Here is a 26507-nt window from a genome sequence, read left to right as displayed (position 1 = left end):
GGGGAGACCTGAGTCCACACGGGGCCACAGCTGTGCACAGCAAGGCCACCCTCCGGGCTGTTGCTGACAGCGTCGCCGTGGCTTCACGCGACCACCTTCTTCCAGTAGAAGGACAGAAGGTCTCAGGGCTGCCCTTCCAGATGCCCCTTCTGAGCGGTCGGGCAGAACCGAGTCAAGGCCGAGGGCAAGGGTGGACGGGGAGATGCAGGGGGGGCTGTCGCAGCAGGAGGACTCAGACTGGGACCTCTCAGGGAGGTGTCCTCCCTGGAAGCTGTGCCGTGGACCCCTGCCGGGGTCCATCCGTCCTGCCCTCCCTCTTCCGGGCCTCCCCCCACCCCTTCTGCCCTGCCATCACGCTGGCTTGGGAAGACGGAACGTGTGGAGAGGCTTGACATTTTCTCCAAACACCACAGAAATACAATGGAAGCTGTGACCTTCTCAGAACCGTAATTACAGATACTCCTCACAGAAGCCAAGCTGGGGGCAGATCTCACTGGACTGGGCAGCTGCTCGGTCACACCGGTCCCAGAGCCCCATCCTGGGGAGACTGTGACCTTGGGCTGCAGTGTGGGGCCGGGGATATAAAGTGGTACCGCTGCTATTTCAGGGACTACTGGCATGAGACGGAGGAGAGGGACAGCGGGGGGGACAGGAGGGGGGGGAAGTGACAGAGCAGCCAATTCTCCACAGCCCCCTCGCCTTGGGGTCCCCATGGCAGTTAAGATCGCAGGCTTTCCTGTGGAGGGTCAAGGGACCGGGAAATACTCACAGATGGGATACACAGCTGAAGATCTAAGAAACCAATTACATGTTACTGGGGGGCTGGGAGAAGCAGAAGGAATTGGACCCAGGCGGCCGCTCAGGCTTCAAGGGCAGGAAGGAAGTGAGGTAATGCTAGGAATCAGCCAACTGTTTGGGCCAGGGGCTACTGACAGAGGTGGACGGGGGTCTTCTTCAGGAAAGGGGTCAAAGGAGGGGCTCAGCAGCTCACATGGGAGGAAGGAAAAAGCTGACTCTTCTCCAGAGAAATGACCGGACAAAGCAAGTTGGCTGAATTCACAGGCACCTGGAATTAACTGGCTGAAGGCAGTGTCTCCTTAAGAGTCGAGCAAGTTGGGGCAGGGATGGTGTCTGGGGTGCCGGGAAAGTTTTAAGTTTAGTCCAGATTATCAGCTCAAACTGCTGGTCCCAGCAGCACTGAGTCTTCTAGAATGATGGAGCAGCAAGCTTCCTGAGCCACTCCTTAACTAGCCTTTGGTGTTTTATGAGGCTAATGGGGGGAGGGACAGACCATAAGGTCATGACTATAGCACATATGTCACGATCCCCCTACATCCTGTGAGCCCTGGGCCCCATCTCCCTTCCATTCCCTGGCTATCCTGGGAGCACGGCAGGGCACTGGGCTCTGGGAGGCCAGCCACCTCAGTGCCATCCCAAAGACTAGGGTGGCCCTGCATCAGGGTGTTACACACGCTCACAGCAGGTGGAGTTTCCTGAACCTGCTCAGGCCGTTCAGTGGCTCACTGGGTGCCTCGGGGCTGCTCGTGAGGCAGCCAGGGGCCTGGTCATGGCCACACTCTCAGCTCCCTGGCAGATCAGGGCACTGGCCACTGGACTTCTGAGCAGACTGCTTCCTGCATCAGAAAACACCGTCTCCTCCCCACCCTCACCCCCAGCTAGTCCTTACTTATCTTTCATGGCTCAGTTAGACAGCATCTTTCCAGAAGCTCTCCCAGACTCCTCCATGGCGGCTGGGCACTATCCCCACCGCAGCTGTTCCCACAGACCACCGTCGCTGCTTGTGTTTGTGACTATCCCTGGGAAGGCGGGGACTAGCTTTGCCCACTGCGGTGTCCCCACCAGTGGGCACTAAGACTGGTCCACTCAATGACAAATGGCACTTCCTGGCCACCCCCTGGGGAGGTGAGGGCCCACGATGGGGAAGAGACTCTGATCTATCCTCACAGGGGAGAGGCCAAGTGCTTGCTCCAGGCAGTTCCATTCTCAGAGACAGGGCTCTTGCGTGGCCTGACAGCTGTGGCCTAATTTCCAGGGCTATACCCAGGCTCCTTATTTTAACCCACTTGGTATTTTTCATTCCTGAAGCATGGGGGGGATGGGGAGGGATTGGGAGTGGGGGAGGTATGGACAAATGGAAGGGATGAGCTCCACGCTGCTGGAGGACTCGGGCATTCTGGGGAGAAAATGCGCCTAGAGGGGAAGGGATAGGATGAGCAGGGCCAAATGGATTTTTATTTTTAATTTTAAAAAGGAAAAAAAAATTCCCAAATCCTACCCTCTTGATTTTCCTGGGTAAGCATTTTCAACAAGGTCACAAATGCACCGGCTCTATAGATTTTTGGCTACAAACCACATTTCAGGCAGCCTTTAAAAGCCAATTCTTGGCGTAGCTTCAGCGGAGCCTGAGGAGAGGGAAAACTAGGGCACTTTTATGCTCCGAGAAAATATCGGATCCAGGTCACAGCTTCCTGGCTCCGCCGAAGCGGTGGGGTACCCCCCTCCTCACAAGCCTGAACCTGAGCCCCCCCACCCCCCCAACCTCATTCTTCCCTCCAGAGCTTGAAGCCCAGCACCAGGGCACACATTTCTTGGTTACTTGTCACCTGTCTGCCTAGGTCACTAGACTGCCCCCGTGGCAAAGGGAGGGACAGGCTCTCAGTCGCGTGTGTGCACAGGGCTGGCACGGGGCCCGGCACACACACAGGTGCTCCAGGAACAGTCACAGAAAGGACCTGGTGGAGAGTGAATCTCTGCCCCTGGCCCCACCTGGCTAGCGCGAGCTTTCCCCTAGCGCGATGCTCCTTTTCCACCTGAGTCCGTCCGCAGACTGTGGCGGCTGGGCTCGGGTCTGGCCAGCCCAGGCTGTGGCACAGAGGCAGCACGTGGTAAATCGTTACTGGAAAAATCAGAGCCTCAGTTTCCTCATGTGTGAGAGAATGCAGCTGACCCTTAAGGTCCCTTCTGGCCACTCTGAACGGAGTCTAAAATCCAGACGGAGACTCTCCTGGCCTCTCTTCAATCAGAGCCTGGGGCTATAATTCTGGGAGGCGCACTACGTGACCCCACTGGCAGGTGCCGGGCCCGCACCCAACCACCAAGTCCACGCCCGGCAACACAGCACATGGCCTCTATCTCCGGTGAGGTGCGGTGTTGCAAAAGGAAGGGAGCCACAGAGAAGGGACCGGCTGGAGGCTGAATTCCATTCCCCACCTGCCCCCATGGTAGACTCTGGGAGGGTCGCTGGTCACTACACAGCTCCGCCTCTCCCCCTGCCCTCCTTCCTGGAAGGACCAGGCTGCTGGGAGAGTGGAGGGGACGTGCCACTCCTTCTACCGCCCCACCGCGGGCCCTGCTTCACATCCTCCTTCAGTCAATGTCTGGACCTAGACCACAGGGTGGACACCGGTTGAGTCTGCCTCCCTCATCCACAGTCCGGGGGTCTGGTTCCCATGAACAACTGCTCTTCCTCCTGCGTCTGGGGGTGGGCCCACGAACCGGTCCTGGACAATCAGGGCACAGGCATTCTCTGGCTACAGTGACAGGTCCTTGAGACTCAAGCCTCGGACTGCTGCTAAAGGCTGGGGCACCGAGGGACAGGCGGAAGCCTAGAGCTGCTGGTGGCCATCTTGCCACAGGATGGATGGCCTGCCCAGGATGGGTTGATAGAGAAGAGCCAGCTACGGAGGTGAGAAGGTAAGATCAGGACCTGAGGAGGGCTCTTGTCACACATGAGCCGATCCATGTCCCTGACTGCACACTACTGCCTTCTTGTTTTTCAATACAGAGTGAGAGCTAGTTTTCTGTCACACACAGTCAAGAGTCCTAACTGGGCAGCTCTGATTGGGGCAGGGTCTGGGTCAAGCGCAGAGGAAGAGAGGATGTCTGGGGGCCAGTGTTGGTTTGTTCAATGGCTGTCTCTCTTACTGTTCCTTGGGAAACAAGAGCAAGTGACAGTCAACCTCAGAACACGGAGGGAGTGGCAGTGTGCTGCGTCAGAGGGAACGAGGGCTGGAAAAGGGGTGAGCGGGTGCCAGGCCTGGCTCTGTGACCAGCGCCCACTCACATTCTGGGTCAGTCTTCTGACCGCGCAGAGAGAGGGCAGATACTACTCATCCCAGTTACCGTCACAGGTGCTGCTGGTGCTTACTACACGGCTGCCAGGTGCCTAAACGGTCTTCTAGACACTTTGTTGGTACGTCATTAAACCCTCCCGAGGATTAGCAGAAGATAACGATGATCTGCATCTTCCTTGTCCACGGAAGACAGCTGCTCAGGTGAGCAGCCACGTGGCGGGCCCCTGCAGGTGCCACTGGTCAGTGAATCCTTCCCTCTCTGACGCCTGCAACGCTGCCCCTGTATAAGCATGCGCAAGCTCCCTCCTCGAAGCACCACCTGCAGGGACGTGCTGGCCACATCTCGTGAAGAGACTGAGACCACAAGGCCACGAAGAAAGATGGCGCCATAGGGAAACACTGAGTTTCTGGACCTTGCTGCTCTCCATCTGGTCACACGGGCCAGCCGAGTCCCCTTGCTCAATTTGGTGCCTGTGAGCCGGTTCCTGCCTCCTGCCGCTCTGAGCGAAGTGGGTGCTTCCTGCCTCTGGGCTGCAGCTGGCCCAGCTGCACCAGGGCCCCTGGGGTCCAGCGGGGGGGCGGGGGGCAGCAGGGATGGGCTGCGGGAATATCTGTTTTGACAAAGCAATGAGCAGGCTGGCTGCAAAGACTGGCCCTGCCAAGTGTTGGTGAGGAGGTGAGCCAGTGTGGCTCTCACACGGCCGAGCGGAAACCGAAGCAGCCACCTCAGAAACGTCTACTAAAGCTAAATGTGTGTATGGGCTCTGAAGCAGTTCTTAGGAATGTATCTAATGAGGAGAAATGGACCCATATGTTCACGTAACACTACCAAACTGAAAATAACCCAAGTACCCATCAGTCGCAGAATGGGTAAATGAATCATGGCCTACTCTCCAGAAATGTGAACTACTGTACCTCTAACACGGGAGAATGTCACAAAGTGGATCAGAAGAAGCTTCCCTTCAGAAGAGTACAAACTGTGATTCCACTTCTATAAAGTTCAAAACCAGGTAAAACGAACCTATGGTGTTAGAAGTCAGGACGGTGGCTACTCTGGGGAGGGGGAGAGGGATCATAACTGGGAGGAGACATGAAAGGGACCTCTGGGTGCCAAAAGGCGCTACTCCTTGATCTGAGTGCTCATTACGTGGGTGTAGACAATTAGTGAAAATTAACTTAGCTGTAGCACACCTGTGAGTTGTGCACTTTTAGACAGTATGTTGTTCTACAGTAAAAAATTTACATTAAAAAAGGCATCACAGGGGGCACCTGGGTGGTGGCTCAGTTGGCCCGTGTCCCACTCGTGATTTTGGTTCAGGTCATGATCTCACAGTTTGTTGAGTTCAGGCCCTGCCGCCAGGCTCTGCGCTGGTGGCATGCTGCTTGGGGTTTTCTGTCTCCCTCTCTCTCTGCCACGTGTGCACATGCCCTCTTCTCAAAAATAAACAAGCTTTATAAAAAAAAAAAAAAAGAAAGGAAGGGGGTTTTGCCAAAGAGATTGCAAAACAAGCAGAAAGAGCAGAAAACAGAACTGGCGACGGAGCAGTTTCCGAAACATGTTCTCCTCTGAAGCCATGTGAAGGGCTGCTCGTCGTTCCAGGGGAAGGGACTGGACACGCAGACGGCTGTGCCCCACCTGTGGCATGGGTTTACTGATGGCGAGGCTGAGGGTGAAATGGAAGCAGGAGTGCCATTTCAGGTGAAGGCACCAGCTCTTCGGGGGAGCAAAACAAGGAGGCTCAGATGTCCCCAAGCTTAGGATCCTGTCCTGTGTGAGAGCCAGAGCTGGGGCATGTGGCGCCCTTTCTAAGGAAATGGAGAAAGATGCAAAACTGAGCACACAGGAAAGAAGCTTCCGAGAAGAATGACAGGCACGGCTCAGAACGGTACCAGACGCTTGGCGGGGACTGGAGGACAAAGAGGGAAGCCTCTGGAGTGTGCCCAACACCCAACCCAGCTGAGCTGGAGAGGGAGGGCCTGCGGATGGTGCAAGCCGCTGTGATGAACCAGAAGGTAGAACAAGTAATCTTGGAGAAAGGAGGGGGTGAGACACATCCTCCTGAGCAAGTCAAAACGGAGATTTAGACCAAGAAAGACACTCGCTGTCCAAGTGCCAGGCAGTTCCAATGAGATTATGTCATCTAAATATAGACCGGAAGTAGGCCAGGATAATGGCCGAGCTGGAGTCTGGAGGGCTGGGGCCCAGAAGGAAGACAGGAAAGGGCATGCAGTTTACTCAGTGTTTCACTTCTGCATGGGAGATGCCAGCTAGCCAGATAAGAGACCTGGTAGAGGACATGTAGGCCACATCGGGACGGGTCTTGGTGGCAGATTTTCTGTGGGTTAACAACCTTGGGTGAAAGGGAGACACCATGAGAGTGCACAGCCTCATTCCACTGAGGGCTGAGTAAAAGCAGAGTCAAGACGAAACTGGGCAGTTTTCCCGAATGGCTTCCACCACCCAATCTGGAAGACTGCCAAGATGCTCAGCTCTGGGGTCTCTGAATGGCTACACAGCAGCTCCATGGAGCAAGGTCCCCAGGACTTGGGGTGAGAGTGTTCCTGGGAGTTGAAGCTGCAAACTTTTTAAAAAAAATTTTTATTTGAGAGAGAGAGAGTGAGCGAATGCATAGGTTGGGGAGAGGGGCAGAGGGGGAGAGAGAGAGAGCATGAAGCAAGCTCCATGCTCAGTGCAGAGCCCAATGTAGGGCTCATGATCATTAGCTGAGCTGAAATCAAGAGTTGGATGTTCAACAGACTGAACCCCCCCCAGGGGCCCTGAAACTGCAAACTTCTAAAGGAAGTGCCGTTATCCACTTGCGATCCCAAGAACCCCTTTGGTGGCCATCACAGCCCAGGTTGCAAAACACCCTTCCCCACGGACTATATGGACTTCACATGGGCTTGTGCTCGCCTTGAGGCTGAATTTAGTGCCAAGCTTCTCCCAGGCCAGCGTCCTCCGAGGTGGAACCACTGAACGTGCTAAGAGACAGGAACTCTCCTTCCACGTGGAAGGGCAGCTAGTCTGGGCAGCCTTTCAGAAACTGCACACAAGAGAAACCTTCCATGTATTTTACTGAAGAAGGAACAGGGTGTGTGTGTGTGTGTGTGAGTGTGTGTGTGTGTGTGTGCGCGCGCGTGCGCATGTGTGTGTTCTTCATGGCTACTTGCTTGTGGGGACAATGGGGAGAACCCACACAGAGGCCCTGGATGAAACCTGAGCTGAAATGATACCAGAATAAAAGAAAGTGCTTCCTGAGAAACATTTTACAAAGAATGAACACACACTCTAGGAAATGCTGCTCTAGAAGGAGTTCAGAATCACTTTCAATACCAAGGACACCCATTTATCTGTCTTGGCTCAGATGCAGTAGTCCTGCCAGAAGGAGGCAGGGGGATGGAGAGAGCTCCTAAGGGTCAATTCCTGCCACCATTTTGTTAAGATGCGACATTATCATACCCATCAGCTACCTGCTAATTAACTAAGCTGTCTGACTTAGAAAGGTCAAAACTTTGTTAGTTTCCTGGCGTCCTTAGGTAAACTATAAACGGATCCAGAGAGTAATGCTGATTCCATTCGGAAACAATCTCTCAAGCTTCAGAAGGAAATTCATTATTGAGTTCTCAGCCACTGGCAACAGTTCTTGACAGTCACCCCCCACCAGCCCTGCTGGCTGCCTGAGCCACGGACTGGGGACCTGGTGCTTCTCAGGTGTGTAGACTACAAGAAGACGCCTTTTTAATTTTAATTTTTTAAAATCTGTATTTGGGTGGGAAGGGAGAGAATGCATGTGCATGTGGGGGAGAGGAGCAGAGGGGAAGGGAGAGAAAGGGAGAGAGAGGGAGAGAGAGGGAGAGAGGGGGGAGGGGGGAAGAGAGAATCTTAAATAGGTTTCATGCTTAATGCAGAGCTCGACGTGGGGCTTGATCCCACAACTCTGGGATCATGACGTGAGCTAAAATCAAGAGTTGCATGCTCAGGCGCCTGGGTGGCTCAGTCGGTTAAGTGTTCAACTTCGACTTAGGTCATGATCTCATGGTTCGTGAGTTCGAGCCCTGTGTTGGGCTCTGTGCTGACAGCTCTGAGCCTGGAGCCTGCTTCAGATTGTGTCTCCCTCTCTCTCTGCCCCTGTCCCACTCTCTCTAACATAAAGAAAAACATTAAAAAAAGAGAGAGAGTTGGATACTCAACTGACTGAGCCACTCAGGTGCCCCAAGAAAGTGTTTTCAACCCAAGGCTGGGAAGAACCCAGCAGCTCCCAGGACCCACACAACAGGGAGTCCAAGGTATGCCACGTGGTGGGGACAGAATGAGCTTGCCCACTAGTCTGTTCCTGAGTCCTCATCCCCTTCATGGGGGCTCCTGGGTGCAAGGTGAATGGCGGGCTCTGTGGGAGGAGGGCTGCTTGGGTCACATGGCCTTCCCCTGCCAAATTCACCTGTGACCTCTAACTTCCCACAAGCCCTGCTAAAGCAAGTGGACCCTTGAAACACGGCGACACTTTCCTGTGAAGCTCCCCAGACCTCAGCACACCCTGAGCAGGGTTCCCTCTGGCCAGCACTTCCTCTCCTCCCCCATCACTCCCAGTAGGACCTAATTAATCCCAGCCTGGCCTAACAAGGCCCACCACATGTGGTTTCCATTTTCCAGAAGAAAATACGCACTTCTTACAGGGAGTACCACTGTGTATGTGACAGTGGGCCCGACAGGGACAGTGTGGAGACTGCCTGGAGGAGACAGAGCAAAGCCACTGGCCTGCCTTGAGGGCCCCAGCCCTCCAGGGCAGCCTCGGGTCGCACATGGTTCTGTGAGGGGCTGGGATGCAGCGCCTTCCATGGCTTAGGAGACAGTGGAAATGGATGAGGTTGGGCTCTCTGGACTGCCTGAGTTTTGCCCTTCCCAAGGATATCTTTGGATTTTACCTTTGAGGGCAGACTTTCCTCTCAAACTCTGGCATGTCAGATTGTGCCCCCACCAGGCGCGTTCTCTCCGCTGTCTCCAGTTAGATCAAACCAGGAGTGGCTGTGCAGTACGGCTTCTGCCACACAGTCCCCATGCTGTCCTCCATCTCAACAAAAGCGCCCCAGCCTCTTGGCCTCTGGGGTAAGAATGACTGTGGAAACCTCCAGAAGATTCACACAGGGGTGGGGCAGGCTTACTTAAGGTCAGCAAGAAAATAAGCTTCTGAGCGGGAAGAAATTCCTTGGAAGAATTCTTCCAGCCCTGTTCAATGTCCTGCCTCCTTCCCCTCAGCTGGGGACCTAATCAATACGGCTTCAAACTAATAAAAGATCAGAATCCACCTGCATTCTGGGTAGGTGCATCAGGGTCCCTTCTACTGACAGACTTAGGTTGGCGCATGTTTGTCAAGGCAGCTTATTTTTATTTGGAGCAAATGAGTGCATTCCATTAAAGGGGGGAGTGGAAGAAAGTGAGCGGGGCCTCCCAGAAGCGCTCTCCTGTGGGCTGGGGGCCAGACGCAAAGTGAGCTTTCCTGACACGCCGCGTGAGGCAGGGGTCCTGTGGCTTGCTGCGCTACCCAGATTCTTCTTTCATTAGCATCGGCACAGTGGGCTTGGGGGGCCTGGCCAATGCCCCCTGGCACGTCAAGTGGCACGTATGAAGATGGTAAGGGGGTTGCCCGATGCCAATGAGCTCCAGAGGCTGGCAAGGCCCAGGAGGACAGAGAGAGCGAGACGGGGAGCTGGGCGGGGAGCGTCAGCCCGTGTGAGCTGCCCCAGCCACATTGGTGATGTGGCCCCAGCCCAGGGCCCGTCTCACCGGTGGACCACACAAGGACAGCAAAGTGGAATTTCCCAATTACAGCATGAAAGAGAGCTTCTTCTCTTGAGGCCCTTCCCTGATGCAATTAAAAACAAGTCCAGTCTCCAGTGGCTTCCTAGGCCCTGGGTTCCCACCACCCACCTCAGCGGCCAATCTTCCCCCTGCCCCCGCCCACAAACACAGGGCTCTTATGCAAACCTGGAGGAGAGAGGGTTGGGCAAGGGCAGGATTAGCTGGGGGTACATCTTAGGGGCTGTGTATGCTCAACTGGAGAGGTGAGAGGAAGGCCAGAATGAACCAGAAGCCTTGTCTCAGGGCTTCTCTGGGTTAGGGTCTCATGGAAGAAGACTCATGACTGCTTCCTGCCTCGCACTTGAGCCCCTGGCCCATCCCCTTCAAATACTCTCCTCTTAGGGGTAGCCATTTCCCCAGGAGGGGTGCTCAGGATCTCATCCACCATCAGCTGGGCTGGCTGGGGTTGGAGCCTTCGAGTTCCCAGCAGGCTCTCGTTAAAAAGCAAGCATTCTCTGGCAAGTCCTCTCTACGAGGCAGCAGGGAGGAAGAGGAGGGGGGAAAGCACAGTTGGTTAAGCCAAAGGACGGCTGGCCAGAGGGCCATCTTGGCCGGCAGAGTGGAGCGTCCTGAGACTCGCTCACTTCCCAGCACAGAAGCAGGCCTTGTAAAGATCACAGCTGTTGGATTACGCTGCAGTTCATATCACAGTTTATCAAAGGGGCTGCGTTTTCTCCCTCCTCTCCTTTTCTACTGAGTATAAGTGGCGCAGTTCATGGGAAAACAAGCCCCGCGCTTGTTCTGCTGCGGCGGCTCGGGGGGTGGGAAGGGGCCGGAGGAGGGAAATGTACACGAACACCCACTTGGGGCAGAGTTGTTTTAACGGGACCGGGGCCGGGCTGCTGGTGGGTGCCCATGGAGCCGGGGCCGCAGGCCTGGGCCAGCTCTCGGCACAGAAGGTTCCATTATTTCACCCTCTCTGGGGTCTGGTTTCCCGTCCTCCCAGACCACAATGGGAGGCTGAGGCCATGTCATGAGGAGGAACAAGAGCCCCCCTTTATCAGAGGGGCTGAGAGGTGTAGTACGTATGGTCTCATATCACCCTCTCTGCAAAATGGCAAGGCAGGCAGTATTGTAGAAATAGCTCACACAGCCCCAGACTGGAGGAACTGGGATTCGAACCCAAGTCTCTTTGAATCCAGAAGTTCTAGTCTCAATCTGGTTCCTGAGGACCTGTGGGAGGCCCATCTGCCCCGTTTCTGTGGAGTCCAGGGAAGGGGGAGAGGTGTGACAGGGCTGGGGGACACCCAGCTCCCTCTGGCACCCTCACCCCATGTGCCCTCTTCCCTCCCTTCAACTTCTGCAGCTACGAGAAGAGCCTGGGCCCAGAGCAGGTCTCAGCGAGTCTAGCTGGATGAGGCTTTGGAGCCACTGGCTCCCCCAAGTTCAATGCGTGTCTAACATGTTATGTCCACCCGATAACAAGGCCACATGGACACAGAGGATGGCCAACTTGCCCAGGAGCCTGGTGGGAGTTCAGGGGCCCCACTCCCACCCCCTCGGGCAGATGCAGCCTGGGAAAGCCGCGTGGGGGAGAGTACACTCCAGGGGCCCAAGGGAAACCATGCACCTTTCTCAACAACAACATGCCCATCAGATGTGTGTCTCTATCAGGTCCGGCGCTTCTGTCCTAACAGACAGCAAGCTCTCCTGCTACAGACAGCAAGCTCTCCTGCTCCCTGAGCTAAATGTACTACTGCAGAAACAATGGCTTTTTTCAAGGTGTCCGTCGGAGGAATCTTCTTTCTCTCTTGCCTAACACCTGAAGGAAAGGGTTAAATCATTCTGTGTCTCTTATCAGGCCTGTGGCTTCATCTCAGCAGTCTGCATGGACCATTATTATGCTCCTCTTTAAAGCCGTCAGCAAAAAATAAGGAAATGAAACGAGAAGCAGACAGGCAGGCTGACGCTCCCGACGGCTGGTCCCTAGCAACCTTCGCTGAAGGGCCTCACTTTCCCGGCTGATCACAGGAAGGAGGAGGACAGCACATGTCTTCAAGGCCTCCTCCATGTCTGATGTGTGCTGTGTGCACCCTGAGAGCCTCGGCTGGGGGGCTGGGACTGTGAGCCGGGCTGGCCAGTGGTGGCCTGGCCGGCCGGTGTAGCAGACAGTGGGTCCACAGAACTGGCACTGCCCAGAGGAAGCAGGTGCTAGTGCTGCTTCTGGCGAGGACAGCAGTTTGGACAAGCGAAGCAAAGGACTAGGAGGGAGAAGCATGGGGGGCTCAGCCACGAGGGTCCCTCCATCCCAGCCCACTGGGTTCCTGTGCCAGTGCCAAGGGCTAGGGGACCCCTGGCTGTGTGGTGTAGCAGTGAGGCATGGCCTGGGGGCCAGGCTCGGTGCCCACCGAAGCCTGGCGTGGTCTGCGAGGGGTGTGAGCCCTGGAACGGAGAGCCAGGCTGGACATACTGAGGCCTAAGGAGGATGAGGAAGGAGAACCCACAGGCCCAGAGGTCCCTCTGAGGAGCTGGGCGCTAGGTGGTCCCAGCCCATAGGCTGTGCAGCACCCCTCAAGGTATCTGGCTCTGCACTCTCTCACAGAAGGGATAAAGTGGCGGGTGCAGAATTAGCGGAGAGCAAAGGTCTGCAGCTCAGCTCCCACCAAGCCTGGCAGGCACGTGGCTTCCCCTCAGTTCCCTTCCACAAAATGAGGATTCCTATCAGCCCAGGATGCTAGGGAGACTCTAGACGTAGCAAGTGAGGCCTCACTACCCTAGTGGCTGTAAGTGGAACACGGCGGTGGCCACCAGGCCAGCAGCTTCACAGAGCCAAGGGCTCCCAAGCAGGTGGGGAGAACACGCACGTGCACCCCTGATGCCCACACTTCTGCCTGGTGCAGTCTGGGGATGCTGCTTACTGCTCTGAGCTCCTCCCCAAGCCTCTGATGGGGCGTGTGAGGCTGGTGGAGGATGGAAAAACCCATTACAGTCCAGTTCTCCAGAGTGGAGGCTAGTTACAATTGCCTTCTTCAAAAGCCTCTCTCCCCACTGGTTCCTGAAAGGCTTCCAGGCACGGAAGGCTCATCAAAAGAATTGACACGTCTGCAATTTGGAAAACCATATAAAGTAAACTGTCACTCCTGTGGGGACAGACCATCGCTTTCCTGGTGGGGGGTCTCCTGTACCACTTCTAATCTCCACTTCAATCCCACTGACTGTCCAACTCGGATGTGAAGAAAAGCTGTGCACATCTTCTTCCTCTTCTGGCCAATCATGATAAGAATCCATTTCTGTCCCTCTGTAACCATAATTCTAACTTCGGACAATTTTGTTCCCCAGGGGGCACCTGCCAATGTCTGGAAACATTTCTGATCATCTCAGCGGGACAGCGGGGGTGCCGAGGATATTAGTGGGTAGGGGCCGGGGGTGCTGCCCCACATCCCACAGCGGGACAGCCCCCAATGCCAATGGCGCTGAGTTTGAGAAACCCTGCTCTATATGACCTCAGAAAAGCAAGGGGGCAGTGACAGCCTCCCACCACCACGGGGACACCTTCTGGTAGCCTGGACCATCAGAAGTCCCTTCCTCCTGATGGGAAGGAACTTTATGGTCCTGCTATTTGTCCCTCTGGACAGGCAGGCGTGCCTCCTCCTGCAGCTCAGTCCCATTTCCCTGACTCAGCTTGCCTGGTGGCTGGGCAGGCTCCTGGCAGACCCTCGAGAGGTCTCATCTCCCCTCACTGCCTCCTGCCACCCTCTTTCACTTCTTCCCACCTCTCGGGTCCTTCTTCTCAGCCTCCTTTCCTGGCTTCTCCTTCTTTCTCTGACCATTACACACTGGAGCTCCCTAGGGCTCGGCGGCATCAGGCCCCTTCCCTTCCACCTCTGCCCCTCTTCCCACTGAGCATTCTCATTCCCTAAGAAGGAAAGCCCCACCATCTAGAGTAGTACTCTGCAGAGTCATTATTCAGTAAATATCTCGTGAGTGAATGAATGAGTGAATGAATGAATGACCATGTTAGCAACTTTCAGATCTGCAGCTTGGCCATAGGTCCCTCTTTTGAGAGTGAGGTGTAGCAACCTGCTGCTTCACCTCTCCTTTGATGTCACCAAAGCAATTTAAACTCAATCAGGGGACCCTCCTCCCTCCCTGCTCGTCCTCCAGAGCTCGCCTCTCAGGGACTGCCACTACCAGCCACCCCGTGCTTACACCAGAGTCCTGGGTGTCATTCCCAACACCCTGTCCCCTCAGGCCCTCAGGTAATCGGTCACTAATCAATGAATACTTCTTATGAATTACAGAATGCTGCTGCTTCTTCCCATCCCCCTACCAAGCAGTCACCATCTCCCACTTGGACAACAGCCTCACAACAGGTCTCCCGTACACCCGCCTTGCTCTCCACTCACCCCTCAAACACAAATCTGGTCACACTGTCCTCCTAGCCCAAGCCCTTTCAGGGGCTCCCTCCCCCCCACCAGCCCCTAGCCTCTGGGTAAGGCCTGTAACCCCTGGTGTGTCCAGCAAGGCTGGGCCCCTCTCGTCCTTGCCCTCTGAGTCACAGCAAAATGAACTCTCCATGCTTTTTGCCGACTTAGAGGCTCCGTACAGGCTGGACCCTCTGCCGGCAATCCCCCTGCAACCCTTGGACCCCGCAGGTGGCCTCAGGAGCCTTCCCGATTCCATGGACCACACTGGTCTAGCCAGTTCCCGAGCATCCTGGACAACTTAAGTACCCAGCACCCCAGAGCTGCTTATTTCACAGGTCCGGATGAGACCCCCTCGGTCACCTAACAGGTGGCCAGCCAGGGCTGAGAACTACTGCCATAGAGCATCTGAGGCCACTCAGACTGTTCCAGAAAACTACTCTGCCTGGCTTTGTTGGGAGAGCCTGGAGAAATCCGTGCCCCATCTAGATTTTGGTGACTTGAAGGTCACTCTTCTGGTGACCCTCAGCTCTAAGAAGCCAGGGAGGCCAAGGGCCAGACTCAGTCGTGCTGCTGATGGGGGTTCTAGAGGGGACGGTAGGAGAGACTGTCCCGGACAAGGCTCACACGACTCGAGAACCCAGCTCTGCCTGGCCAAACCCCGTGCTGGTGGCTGGACACCCGGGTACAGCCCTATTTCACGTTCCATCTGGCTCACCTACTTTCCTCCCCAGAGACTCCAACAAGGGCATTTAATGAGAGAATATTTAATCTCAGGGGAAAAGTGTCTCAATAAGTGAAAAATTCATTTGTTTGAGAAATGGCAACATTGACCTGTCTTGTGTTGGCAGCACCAGCCTCCTGGTGTCAAGGGAGGCTTCTTGGTTTGTTCAAGAACAAACACAAAGGAAAAGGAGGGGAGAGAAGTGAAAGAGAAAATGTTTGCTCCAACCTCTGGCAATGGTGTGAAATGAAACACTGTGGCCACGTGACGAAGAGAAGGCACGCCGCGCCTAACCTGATGATGAAAGCACCTCGGACCTCCAAGAGCTTGCGTTCGCTGCTGAACCTCTTGAGAAGGTTGATCATGAACTTATAAAAGTAGGAGTTCATGGTGGGGGTGGAAGGAGAACATTCTAAGCCTTTGGTACCTGCAGAGAAAGGGACAGAGCCGGGATTTACTCTATGGATCCACAGGGTGACAGGACCCCCACAGAACATAAACAATTGTCAAGGCCAAAAAGGTGGTGGTGGTGGGATCTGTGTGTAACAAGGTGAGGGAAAATCTTCAGTCAAAGGCCTTGGGTTAATGGCAAAAAAGCAAGGGCTATGCAAGTACGTACAAGCAAATACAACTTTGCTTACTGCACAAACACCCATTTACCTGTCCACCTCTCCAGCCAAACCCCAAAAACTTAGTGAACACCTTCTATCTGTAAGAGCCGCTGGTACGTGTGCTAGGAGATTTTTATTTTCTGTTTTTTAGAAAACAAACTTGTACCTATCATCCCAATAACTAAAATACACTCGGTCTTAATTTTGGCTGGTTAAGGACAGATGACAAGTGAAAGAGAAAGAAGGGGTAAAGCAGGCACACCACCCCAAAAGTCAACAAAACTCACACTCCTTTCCCGACGGTGCTCACGAAAAGGTAAATTATGCACACACCCGCTGGACTGAAGACAGCACACACTGACAAAATGTTACCAAGGGCTTTAATCTTCACTCCGTGTTTTCAAATCAGTCATTTTCCTTTGGGTGAAGGCACTTGTTTAGACTAGTACTCTAAAGACTTTCAAAGCACAGAGTTGTCTTAAGAACCAGAAGCACGTTCAGCGTATCCCTCGGATATGCATCTCAGCTGAAAATACGTGGAGGGCCAGATACAGCCCCCCTCCAAGAGCCAGCCCAGAATACGCTCCCCTCTGCAAGGTATCCAGCAAGGAGGGGATGAGAGCAGGGCCGACAGAATGCCCACCTGATCCCTGTGTAGTATATTGATACACCCTATGGGGTCTCCTCAACTTTCCTTTGTAACAGCACTGCTGGAAAGAGGTGTTAGAGACAGTTGGTATCCTCATCCCCTCTGCCCAAGGCACTAACAGGGCATTGAAACACACACACACACACACACACACACACACACACACACACCAGCTTAACAGATACAATTCACACATCATAAAGCTGACCCCTGTAAAGTGAACAATTCAGTGGTTTCCAGCATATTCATAAAACTGTGCATCGATCACCATGAATTCCAAAACATTTTCATCACCCCGAAAGGAAACCTCACACCCACCAGCTGTCACTCCCCATTCCTCCCTCCACCAGTCACTGGCAATCATTAATCTACTTTCTGTCTCTACGGACTTGCCCATTCTGGACATTTTGTGTCAATGGAATCATAGAGCATGTGGCTTCTTCCACTTGGCATAATAGTTTCAAGGTTCATCCACGTTGTAGTCTGTGTCCATTCTGTGTTCATTTTTTGTGGCTAAATCATATGCCGTTGTATGGATATACCACATTTTATCCATTTATCAGTTGCTGCATGTTTGGTTGCTTCCACTTTTTAGCTTCATATTAAGAATAACACTGTGGGATACCTGGCTGGCTCAGTCAGTAGAGCATGAGACTCTTGATTTCGGGGTCGTGAGTTTGAGCCCTACATTGGGTGTAGAGTTAACTTAATTAAAAAAGAAAAAGAATAATGCTGCTATGAACATTCATGTAGAAGTTTTTGTGTGTACAGGTTTTCATTTCTTTTGGTTATATACCCAGGGGTGGAACTTATGAATCGTACGGTTACTCTATGCGTAAGTTTCGAGGAATCGCCAGACTGCTTTCCACAGTGGCTGCACCATTTTACATTCCTACTAGCAGCGCATAGGTTCCAACTTTCCCACATTCTTGCCAACACCTGTTATCACCTGTCTTTTGATTATAGCCATCCTAGTGGATGGGGAGGTCATAAAAATTTACTGGTATGCTTCTTTCTAAAAGTTGTTTTTTCTTTTTTTTTTTTAAATATAGTTTGTATACATTTAGGTCTCTGATCTATTTTAATTTTTGTATATGGTGAGAAGAGTCTGAATTCTTTTGCATGTGGATGGATATCCAACTGTGTGAGTATAACATACTGGTTTTCTTTTTTAGATGCTTTATTTTTTTTTTAAAGTTTATTTATTTTGAGAGAGAGAGAGAGAGAGGCAAAGAAAGAGGAGAAAGAGCATCCCAAGCAGGCTCCTTGCTATCAGCAAAGAGCCCCACACAAGACTTGATCTCCTGAATGGTGAGATCATGACCTGAGCTGAAATCAAGAAAGAGTTGGATGCGGGGCGCCTGGGTGGCTTAGTCGGTTGGGTGTCCGACTTTCGCTTAGGTCATGATCTCGCGGTTCGTGGGTTCGAGCCCCGCGTCGGGCTCTGTGCTGACTGCCGGCTCAGAGCCTGGAGCCTGTTTCAATCTGTGACTCCCTCTCTCTCTGACCCTCCCCTGCTCATGCTGTCTCTCTCTCTCTCTCTCTCTCCTAGAAATAAAACATTAAAAAAAAAAAAAAGAAAGAAAGAGTTAGATGCTCAACTGACCGAGCCACCCAGAAGCCCTAGGCGCTTTACTTTTTATATTGTATTTTTTTCTAGCTTCACTGAGGTAACATTGACATATAACATTATAGATGTTTAAGTTGTACAATGTATTGATTTTATACTTGTATACATTGCAAAATGATTACCACAGTGGTGTGGAGTTAGCCAATACCTTCATTTTTTTTTTTTTTTGTTCATTTGTCCATTGTTCTTTGTTGTGAGAACATTTACGATCTACTCTCTCAGAAGCTTTCAAGTATAGTCTTTTCAAGTATAGTCTTACTAACTATAATCACTGTTTTTATGTTAGATGCCCAGAACTTATTAACCTCTAACTGGAAGTTTGTTTTCTTTGACCAACATCTCCCCAACATGGTATCTTAAGAGTCAACCAACAGTTACCATTTACTGAGGACTTACTACATGCTATGTGTGTGTCTAAAACCTTTACACATAATATCTCATTTAATCCTCAAAATAATCCTTGAAAATACGTGCTATTACTATTCTCATCATATACGTGGAGAAGCTGTGAATTAGGCTGAGGATTATCTGGAGACAGAGCTGGTGAGTGGTGGTCTCTGAGCCCAGGCAGCTGGCCTTCAGGGCCCATGTTCCCAACAGCTCCACAGGCGCCCATCACTTGGGCACTGGTATTTGGGGAGGTTTGGGGTTAGCGGGTTAGTAGGTGGGGACTTCCTAGGCAGGAGACAGAAGAGTGGAGCTAAGACCCTGCCAAGACTGAGGACACAGAGACAGTGATCCGTCTGGAGAAAGCACCTGGCCGCCGCCCTCTGGGAACTCAGGGACGACACTGGGGGAAGCAGAATGGTCGGTCAACATAGACCTCTGGGGCCATCACTTTCCAGGTTGGCCTCTTTTTGGCCCTAAAGCCCTGACTTCCTCCCCAGAGAAGGGAGAGGGTGGCCACATGCCTGCATAAAACAGGGAACCCAGCTTGGCTGAGGGGATATCCGCTCCCAGAAGCATCAATCCCAAGCACAAAACATAATGTGCGGAACCATCCACAGTACCAGAAGCAAGTCCTACGTGGGAGCCCCATGGGCTGACTTCATTAGATGCCAGTGGTCAGAAGCAATAAAACCCTCCTTTCAGTAGTTGTCTTTTGCTCACCTCAGACTCCCCTTACGTTGAGTGGTAACTGCAAAAGGTGCCTTTTTGTTTCGCTTCTCCCAGCTGTGAATTACTCTATGAGCATTCCTCAGGAGGAGTCACACCTTCAAACTGCTGTCCTCTTTCCTGAGAACCTCTACACATCCCTGTGAACTGTGTGCAAGGGGCAAGCCTGGAGGAAGAAGCCCAGTTCAAGGGCAGGCCTGCTGAACTTGATGTCTGTAGTATGTCGCTCTGGGTCCCTGCTGGAACAGCTTGGCCTGGGAGGTCCTGGTGACTCTGGAATGGCAAACAGTCTCTGCTCCCTGGCCCAGTGGGGCTGTTTGCAGAATTAAGTGTCACATTCTTACAGATTGAGTTACCCTGGGCCCAGCTGGGGCTGATCTCTGAAGAGGTGGCTGTAGATACAGCTGTTAAAGTGTCTCCTCCCCGTCCCCACGCTGCCATGGTGGCCTGGCTGCAGACCCCCAGCACTGGCGGTTTGTGTGGACTGGACCCTTCTCCTGGGCGCCTCTTTGTGATGGCTCCCCGTCTCCTCATTCTCTTCTTGACTCTCTGCGTGTACCCCACAGCCTACCTCACTTCCCAGCTTAGGACCATTTGGGTTCCAAAGGACAAAGGGACTCAAACAGGGAGTGATCATAAATAAATCCTCCCTGACATGGGGCTACAGTCTCCATTCCCAAGGGCCCGGGGATCTCGGGCAGGCAGAAGCATCAAGTATGGTATTTTAGAGCAAGGCCTGGGAGTCCATTAGACTTGGTTCAGATCAGATGTCTACCACTTACTAGCTGTGCAATGGGCAAGTCTCTTACCCTAAGCCTCAGTTTCTTCATCTATAAAGCGGAGGCAATAAGAGCCCTTATTCCTTCAGTTAAAAAAACCTTTTTTTAAAATTAAGTAATCTTTATGCCCAAGGTGGGACTCGAACTCACAACCCTAAGATCAAGAGTTGCATGCTCCGCCAACTGAGTCAGCCAGGCACCCTCAATAAGAGCCCTTATTAAATGAGACAACACACTGAACGTACTGGGCCCGGGACCTGCCACATAGTCTGTGCTCAATGCACAGGGACTGTTGCTATCAGCAAACATGCCATGACTCAGAGCACTGCAAGGGGCAAACTGTTCCCATTCTCTGAGTCTTGGAATGGATGACTGTGGGCTGGGGGACAGTCTGGAAAGTATGAAGAGACCTCAGATCTGGGACACTTTCATAGTGCTCTGCTGGGAGGCAGGGAGGCTGTGAGGAGAAGAGGGTTATTACCTGCGACTCTCCCATCCGCAGCCTCACATCTGGGGAGGGAGATCTGCCCGCCCCTCTGCTGACGGCTGGCCTGAGGCAGCAGAAGAGAAGGCTTAGAGCTGCTCTGAACACATCCCTGGTCTTCTTAGCCAAAGCCCCCTCTGGGCCACACAATCAACTCTCCGTGTCCAGGCCCGCACGGCAGCCCCTGGAGCTGAGGCCCTTAGTGGGAGGGCAGAGTGACATCTGGGAGAAGCCATGGCGTGATTCACATTCTCACAGTAGTGGTTGCTGGGAAAGCTTCCATGGCTCAGCCCTCCCAGTGCTCCCAACTGTTTAAAAACTACAAAGAGCAAACTGAGTGGGGGCCGGGGGCCTGCCTGCGACCCAGACCAAGCTTATGGGAGTGTCAGGGAGTTACTGGGGCCTGGCCTGCGGGGGCCTGCAGCTGTTAGGGCAGGGACTTTTGTCCCTCAGGCTCCCACCCACCAGAATGGACTCTCTCGAGGAGGAGCCTCTGCAGGACTGGGCTGGGAACCTCGGAAAGCTCACGGCAATCCCAGCACAATTGTGTAGAGATGGCAGGTCTGGGCAGGAGAGGCAACCCTTCCTGGGTGGGCTGGTCAAGGACGGGGCGCAGCTTAGTGCTCACCACGGACAGGGGGAGGACCTACTCGGTCTCCCCCAGCCTCTGTTTCCCACCAGCCCACCACTTTTCTGACTAACCGGTCCCTCAGGCCTGAGTCAGAACCTGGGAGACGTTCTCAGGCAGGGCTGCAGGGGGAGGAGGAGGCGGGGCGGCAAGTCGGCAAACTCATGCCGGGAGTGTGATTACATGGATGATGGGCCTTTCTCAACAGAACGAATTTCTGCCCAACTGCAGCCTGCTCCTCCCCACGGTAACACAAAGCACTTTGCTGGCCACTTCCGCCCACCTCTGACCCTCCCTCACCTCACCTCACCCTTGACAGCTGGGTAGGGAATCGGCTTCTTTTCTCAATAGCTGTGATAAAAGCCACTTCTGCTGGGCTCTCCAGGAGAGGGGGGCCCTGGGCTCAGTGCTTCCTTTAGGAAGGGGCAGAACCCAGACAGGAGCCCAGGACCCGATCCCGGGCAGGCGCTCCGACACTGCACTCGGGGGAGGTGCTGGGGCACCACGCCTGGGATGCTTTTGCTCAGGTGGCACTGCTGACAACACAGTCTTCCAGGCCTACCAAAGATGGGGTGTGAGTTGGGGCTCAGGAAGTGGGGTGGCTTGGAACGACCTGGCCTTGGGTCTCAGGAGAGTCACAGTCTTCGAGGGGCCAAGGAGAGTGGGGTTTCCATTCCCTGATCCTGCTGAGGACCAGCCCCTCAGCCGAATGCCGCCTGCCTTGCATTTCTAGTTTGGAGAAGTCTGGAGAAGTGGGCTCTGGCAGGAAGCTCACGTGACTGCTGGCTGGCCGTGGGGCAGACAGATGCTGTCGGGAGCGCTCTGTATACAAAACCGGGCTGGTGGGGTGGGCGGCCAGGGAGCCAGCCGTGCAGATGTTGCTAAGTGAAACCTGATGTGGCGACATGAGAATCTGCAGAACGTCTCACAAACAACCTTCCCTGGGATGTTTTAGATTGAGTTTTGTGGCTATGACGCGAAGGAGCCTCACATGTCAGGATAAAAATAGCTCTGGCCTCAATAGGCAATGTGAGTTACAGTTCAACAAAACCAGATGCGAAAACCTTAGTGGTCCAGCCCGGTCGCCCGGCAGGGTCTCTGCTCGGCTCCCCGCCCTCTCACCCTCTTCCCCCTCCCCCGCGGGTTGGGGCCCGGGTGCCTGGTCAGCCCCTCGCGTGGGAATCTGGATCTGCCACCCAGAGAGCCTGGAGGAAAGGCCAGGGGCCCGAGGCAGATCCAGGGCTGGTTCCGGTCTGCGAATTTCACAGGGATGAGGAGCCTAGCACAGTGCCTGGCACAGGAATTGCTCTGAGGAGGGACTGTACCGCTGGGAGGCTGGCATGGAATCCAGGGACGCAGGTGGGGAAGGGGCAGCTTCCCCTAAAGAACCAAGGGGCCGGAAGAAAGGGAGGCCAAGGCCTGTGCTACAGCAGGGTCTTAGGAGGCGTGGAGTCCACTGAATTGGAGGGCCTGAACCCCTCGACTGTATGGATGAAAGGGCGGCTGAAATGCTGCAGCTGTGGCACCCTTGGGACTCGATCCAAGAGGCAGTCACTCTTCTCTGAGCCAGCCCTGCTAAGGCCGGGGAGCCCTCTGCCCCCAGCAGCGGCCCAAATCCAGGAGGCTTTCTGGCTGCCTGGTTCAGAGCACGAGACAAGCTAACAGGCCACATCAGGGCCCGGGAAGAACTCCCAGCTGACCAGGAAGGAGAGAGGGGCTGCATCAAGAAAGACTGCCAGTTGGGGCCAAGCCAAGCGCAGCGCTGGAGGGAGACGGGAGGCGGGGGCCTCGGGGCCATCATCAAGACTGGGCCTGGGATGGAGAGAGTGAGGCCCTCTACCTGGAGACAGGTGACTACCTGGGCAGTGGTGACAGGGCAGTCAGCTATGGCACCCCCTCCTTCCGTCATAATGACGAACTCTGAAAGCCAGGTACTGACCCTTACTGGGCACCTGACTCTAGCCCTTTAGGGATGAGTATAATCTAGATCTTTCTGACACCGGCACCCATGGTTTTTTACACTGTCTGAAAGAGTATGTAGGGAGAAAGCCTTTTAAGGCTCCAAGAGCAACAAAGAAGGTTTTGAGGGCTGGGAAATGGCCTGGTGGTGCTGGAGAAAGTGGGAGCAGCAGAAGGGACGAGTTGCTGAGGTGGCTGAGGCCAGAATGGGATCTCTGAAGCCACTGTGAAGAGAAGGGATATACTCAAAGGCTATGCCAGGATGCACCCCAGGGGAGAAGCCTGGACTGCTAGCCTGGCCACCACTGCTTGGTTCCCCATCTTGAGCGGTGGAAGCTTCTGGTGTTGGGCAAGTGCTCTTGTCCTCTAACATGGCAATACAGAGAGCAGACTCTGAGGCTAGGCTCCTGGGTCAGCAGCAACACCGATCGCAATCCCCCCGCCCGGATAAGCAATGGTGCTTCCTCCTGTGGTTGTTGTGAGGAGCTGGGCTCACCCACAGTGAGGCCCAGGGAGCTGACACATGGGAAGTGCTCAGAACACGGTCTGGTCCTAACGAGCTCAATGTACTACTATAGCCACTCTTACTATTGGGAAAAATGCCCAGGGATGGCTTACTGGGTTTCTTCTGGAACATGGTTTCTGAATTTGGCCATGCCAGCCTGGGCTACAAGGAACGAGATGGAATCAGAACATTTTCTTTCCGCCCATGATTTTAGAACTGGGATCAAACTCCACACTGGACCAGAGAGCCCTGTGGGGCACACTGACGTGAGCAGTTATCCCACCAAGAACGCGGCCCCCTTGGCTGGAGAGGAAGGAAAGGGAAGACTGGAGTCTGGGGGTAAACATCAGTCCCGCGGTGACCTTTGGCCCCAGACTGCCGCACTGCTGCTGTGCCTGGCCAAGGTTGCTCCCTCTCTTGCAGCAGGAACATTCAAATGAGGGACTGATCCCAGAGGCGTCTTGCTTCTGCTGAGCCTTCTGCTCAGGCTCAGGGGTAGGCCCCTCGGGTCTGCTCAAAGGGAGCTCATCACCCCTCTCCCCAGAGCCTAGGGGGCCTCAGCCAGAAGCCCCCTGAATGGAGACGGGCAGAGAATGCACAAAAGTTGCCAAGTCACAGGAGACCCGAGTGGTCATTTTCATTTCATTTCACCAAATCACAACCAAGGGAGACAGTAAAACGTGGGATCCCTCTACTGGTTTTCCTCAGGGCCGCTGGCCCAGGCAGCTCCCCTCCTGAATGCCGAGAGGAGGCTCTCTTCCCAGCCTGGGGCCCTGTGAAGGTCTGCAGTCAAGTGGAGGTGGGAGAGGCGAGACCACTGCCTCTGCCCACATGGCTCTGTGCTGGAGGGAGAGATGTCTGCACCAGGCCAGGGGGAAAAATCCCGTGTGGGCAACTCTGCCTCGTGGGCCCTGGGGACCACTGCTGTGGCGCTACCCAGGCATGCGATGCTGCCCCAGCCCTCGCATTAAATCTGCACCATTTGAGTTTACAGACCCAGCGAGCAGGCAGAGTTCCCTATAAATGCTGCTGATTTCATCTTTGCTAGGCTCCCTGCCTCCTTGGCTTTCCAGAAAGAAAGACCCTTTACGGTGGTGGTGGTGGGGGGGGTGCTCTGCAGTCGGCATGTTCTCAGAGCTGTACCCTGGAGAGCCAGAGGAAAGCAAAATCCAAACAGGAAGAGGGTCTGGCCTTCTAACTTCTGTCCCCATGCGTGGCCAGATGGAAACAGACAGAATGACCCTCCTGCATGCCTGAGAAGCAACGGGAGGAAATGCAGCCCACAGATGAATGAGTGTGCACTTCCTGCATGCTTTCTGACCTAAACAGCCAGCCCTAACATCCTTGGTGCCTGGCCAGTGCCCTCCCCAAGGCAGCTGAGGCAGGAGATGGGACAGGGCCCAACTTTGGCTTCCTCTGCTCTTCTTACTGGTCCGAACTTGACCTTAACCTTTTAAAATCAGGAACCCATTTGAAAAATCTGGTGCCATCTGTGGACATGCACACACGTGTGGTTCCCACACCCTCTGCACTGAACTGGGTGAGTCTCAGGCTAAGAGCACGTGGCCCACGGCACTGTGTATCCTGGAAGCAAGAAGAGTGATTGGCTGCAGTCACTTCCTTGGTGTTCTTTCCAGGATGGAATTTCTTCTCATCTGGCATACTTGGTTGTTTTTCTATGAATTCAGGGGGAGTCCCTGGCTGATGTGAGCCAGTCTGACAGCCCTGGTGAGCTGGGGGAAATCTTTACCACCTCAGCCTCATTAGGGGCCCTCCTATCCTGGCAGGGCCAGAAGCCAGGGTTAAGACACGTTGCCATCTGAGATGCCCTCAGTTCTTGCTCCCAAGTGGCTGAGAGGGCCCCTTGTGCAGCTCCCTGTCCGGGCCTTCCCAGGGCACACACCCGACCTGGGCCCCAGGCCATTTTCCGGCCCATCCCTCTGCTAATGAGTAAGCATTTTAGTCATCAACTTCTTGGTGCCCAGAGAAAGATAAAAAACACCTCAGAGATGGAGGGACAGATCCCAGAGAGTCCCGGTGATGAAGATGTCCTTCCCCTGCATGGAGCGGTGCTGCCTATTTGGCTTCCTTTCCTTCTCCACTCTGAGGAGGATAGAAGATGCCAGAGAGCTGCTTTGTAAGGACGGAGACCTACGGCTGGCTCCGACCTGCGGGTGCCTTCTCTTGGCTGCTGTCTTCCCTTCTTCAAGTGACTTGTCACCCTCATCCCCTCACTGGTGCTCCTCTCCCCTCTAGTGAGATCCCCCACATCACGGCTGTGTGCCCACACTCAGCCTCTGGCATTTCAGCCCGGGAATGTAGGCTGACCCCCAAGTGCTGACATGGGACACAGGATGGAAAATGGAGTCCTGGGCTGCAGGACAGAGGGTGGGAACCTCACAAGGGTCCCTCACAAGGGTCAGGATGTGGGAGCCTCCCAACTACGGCCTTTGACTGCTCGGAGGAAACTGGGTTCCTCGGCAAGGAAGCCACCGCATCCTGGGGAAACAAGAGAAGGAAACCGGGCTGCCACGAGAGCCCCTTACCCCTTCCTTGCTTCAGTCAGAAACAGCTAGAACCTTGGGCCCAGTTGCAGGAAGAATAGTGCAGCAGCAGTGGCCTAAAGCCTGGGGTCCTATGTGACACCCCACTGCAGGAGCTGGGGGAACCCCTGACTTCAAGTGTCCCCAGCAAGACGTCTTCAATGCACAAGACTTGTGTGACTTGGCGTAGCAGCCCTAGGGTGCACTCAGGCCTGCAGGGCCGCCGCAGCGGTGCCACAAGTGGGGGTGCTCAGGGCTGGGTACCGGACGCCTTCAGGGGCTCAGCCTGCTAGAGCGGCAGGCAGGGACAGGCCCTGGATCTATATGACATCTGACTTTTGCATCAAAGAGGAGCCATCGAGGATCTTGTATCTGGGTATCAAGAGCCACTCAGAGGACAAAGAGACACCCCAGGCGAACACCCAAGATTTGATGAGGACTTTCCTATCAACTTGCATCGTTGGCATTTCCCAGGATCACGTCACTGGAAGGAACTGGCATGTGCCTGGGAGGGAGGAGTTGGGAACTGCACTGGCCCAGGGAGAAGAGCCACCTGCTATCTGG

At 54.2% G+C, this 26507-nt stretch overlaps 1 protein-coding gene across 1 annotated transcript in view; it reads right to left on the bottom strand.

Annotated features, from left to right (window-relative positions):
• Window positions 1-26507, bottom strand: part of VAC14 (VAC14 component of PIKFYVE complex) — a 100100-nt gene that overhangs the window by 23971 nt on the left and 49622 nt on the right. The window contains exon 14 of the mRNA XM_039223175.1: window positions 15334-15466. Within this exon, the coding sequence (XP_039079106.1) occupies window positions 15334-15466 (133 nt within the window). The remainder of the gene's footprint in view (window positions 1-15333; window positions 15467-26507) is intronic.

The sequence above is a fragment of the Hyaena hyaena genome, unplaced genomic scaffold, assembly GCF_003009895.1.
Source record: "Hyaena hyaena isolate Hyena2069 unplaced genomic scaffold, ASM300989v1 scaffold_18, whole genome shotgun sequence".
NCBI lineage: Eukaryota > Metazoa > Chordata > Mammalia > Carnivora > Hyaenidae > Hyaena > Hyaena hyaena.
The sequence above is the reverse complement of the archived record's forward strand: the minus strand, read 5'-3'. Positions and strand labels throughout refer to the sequence as shown.